At 33.3% G+C, this 1,759-nt stretch overlaps 1 protein-coding gene across 1 annotated transcript; it reads left to right on the top strand.

Annotated features, from left to right (window-relative positions):
* The first annotated feature begins 817 nt into the window (after nucleotides 1-817).
* LOC126017738 (olfactory receptor 8K3-like) lies at nucleotides 818-1,759 on the top strand. Its single transcript, XM_049779791.1, has one exon. It carries the CDS (start codon nucleotides 818-820, stop codon nucleotides 1,757-1,759), a length of 942 nt encoding a protein of 313 aa, XP_049635748.1.

Below are 1,759 nucleotides of genomic sequence, written 5' to 3' on the forward strand. Positions count from 1 at the left end.
GTAGTGTCTGTTAAATTAATTTTTTTGACAAAATGACCAATACATTTTATTAAAAGTTAATTATCTAAGAGATGCAATAGAAAAAACAGCAGTACAATATTAAGTTAATTTTAAAATAATACTGATCCTAAAGATGTGTGAACTGTCAATAAGTATTTTGTCTAATGCTGAATAAGTTACAGATGATGGTTATATTTGACAATAAAATTCAGAAATATAAAAACAGTACCCAAAAGCTAAGTGGCAGATGAGTTTTCAGAAACTGTTTAAAAGATAATAGAAATGTAACATACATGCATGAGAGATACTATCTTAGGGTTATTGTAGTTTATATATCATTTTAAATGGAATTTAAAAATATGAAACAAATAGAGCTCATAAAACCTAATATACTATTTTTACCCTAAATTATACTACTCATCAAAACAGTGGAATAGAAAAACAATTTAAAGACATAAGTGGGTACTAGTACAATAATTTATTTATTTATTTGGATGTATAATAAAATAAGGAAATTAAATATTCATAGTTAATTAGTAAACTTTACATTTTATATACTGTTGATTGAACCAGCAAAGTGCTGATATCTTATAAAAGTATATGACATTTTAAAAAACGGACTACTAAATGTATTTGGTAATAATGATTTGTAAATATGAATAATGAAGATATCTCTTGATTTATATAATTGATTCTGAAAAAATGTAGTGATTTTTTTTATCATGAACATAAATATTATGCATATAGGAATTTTGTCAGATGTTAATCTACTGACTTTTCAATGACTCTTCAACAGTTACTTTTCATAATGGTTTGGATGGAAAAACACAATTTTACAGTGCTGGAGGAATTCATCCTCCAGGGAATCACAGAACGCCCTGAACTGCAGGCTCCCTTCTTTGTTCTCTTCCTCATCATCTACATGACCTCATTGGTGTGCAACTTGGGCATGATCATGCTCACTAACATAGACTCGAAGCTTCACACACCCATGTACTTCTTCCTCAGACATCTGGCATTCATCGATCTTGGCCATTCAACAGTTGTAGGACCCAAAATCTTAATCAATTTTATGGCGAATGAGAACAGAATCTCCTATCTTTGGTGTGCAACTCAACTGGCTCTCTTCATCTTCTTCATTATTAGTGAACTTTTTATCCTGTCAGCAATGGCCTATGACCGCTATGTGGCCATCTGCAATCCTCTGCTCTACACAGTTATCATGTCCCATAAACTATGTTGGGTGCTGGTATTAATCCCTTATGCATATAGTGCTGTAATATCTTTGGTAACCACCATAAAAACTTTTATTTCATCCTTCTGTGGCCACAATGTTGTCAGTCACTTCTTTTGTGACAGTCTCCCCTTGTTAACTTTGGTTTGCTCAAGGACACGTGATGTTGAAATGATAGTACTGGTCTTTTCATCATTTAATTTGACTGTATCTCTTCTGATAGTTCTCCTATCCTACATAATGATCATCGTGGCTATCCTCAGGATGAAGTCAGCAGAGGGCAGGCGCAAAGCCTTCTCCACCTGTGGATCTCATTTGACGGTGTTGGTCATACTATATTCCACTCTCTTCTTTATGTATTCGCAGCCCAAATCCAGTCATTCTTTTGAAAATGATAAAATAACCTCTGTATTTTACACATTGATCATACCCATGCTGAATCCCCTGATCTACAGCTTGAGGAATAAAGAGGTAAAGGGTGCCCTGAACAGATTATGGAAAACTCTGTGTAAACTCCCTATATGA

Source organism: Suncus etruscus, chromosome 9, assembly GCF_024139225.1.
Source record: "Suncus etruscus isolate mSunEtr1 chromosome 9, mSunEtr1.pri.cur, whole genome shotgun sequence".
Lineage (NCBI taxonomy): Eukaryota > Metazoa > Chordata > Mammalia > Eulipotyphla > Soricidae > Suncus > Suncus etruscus.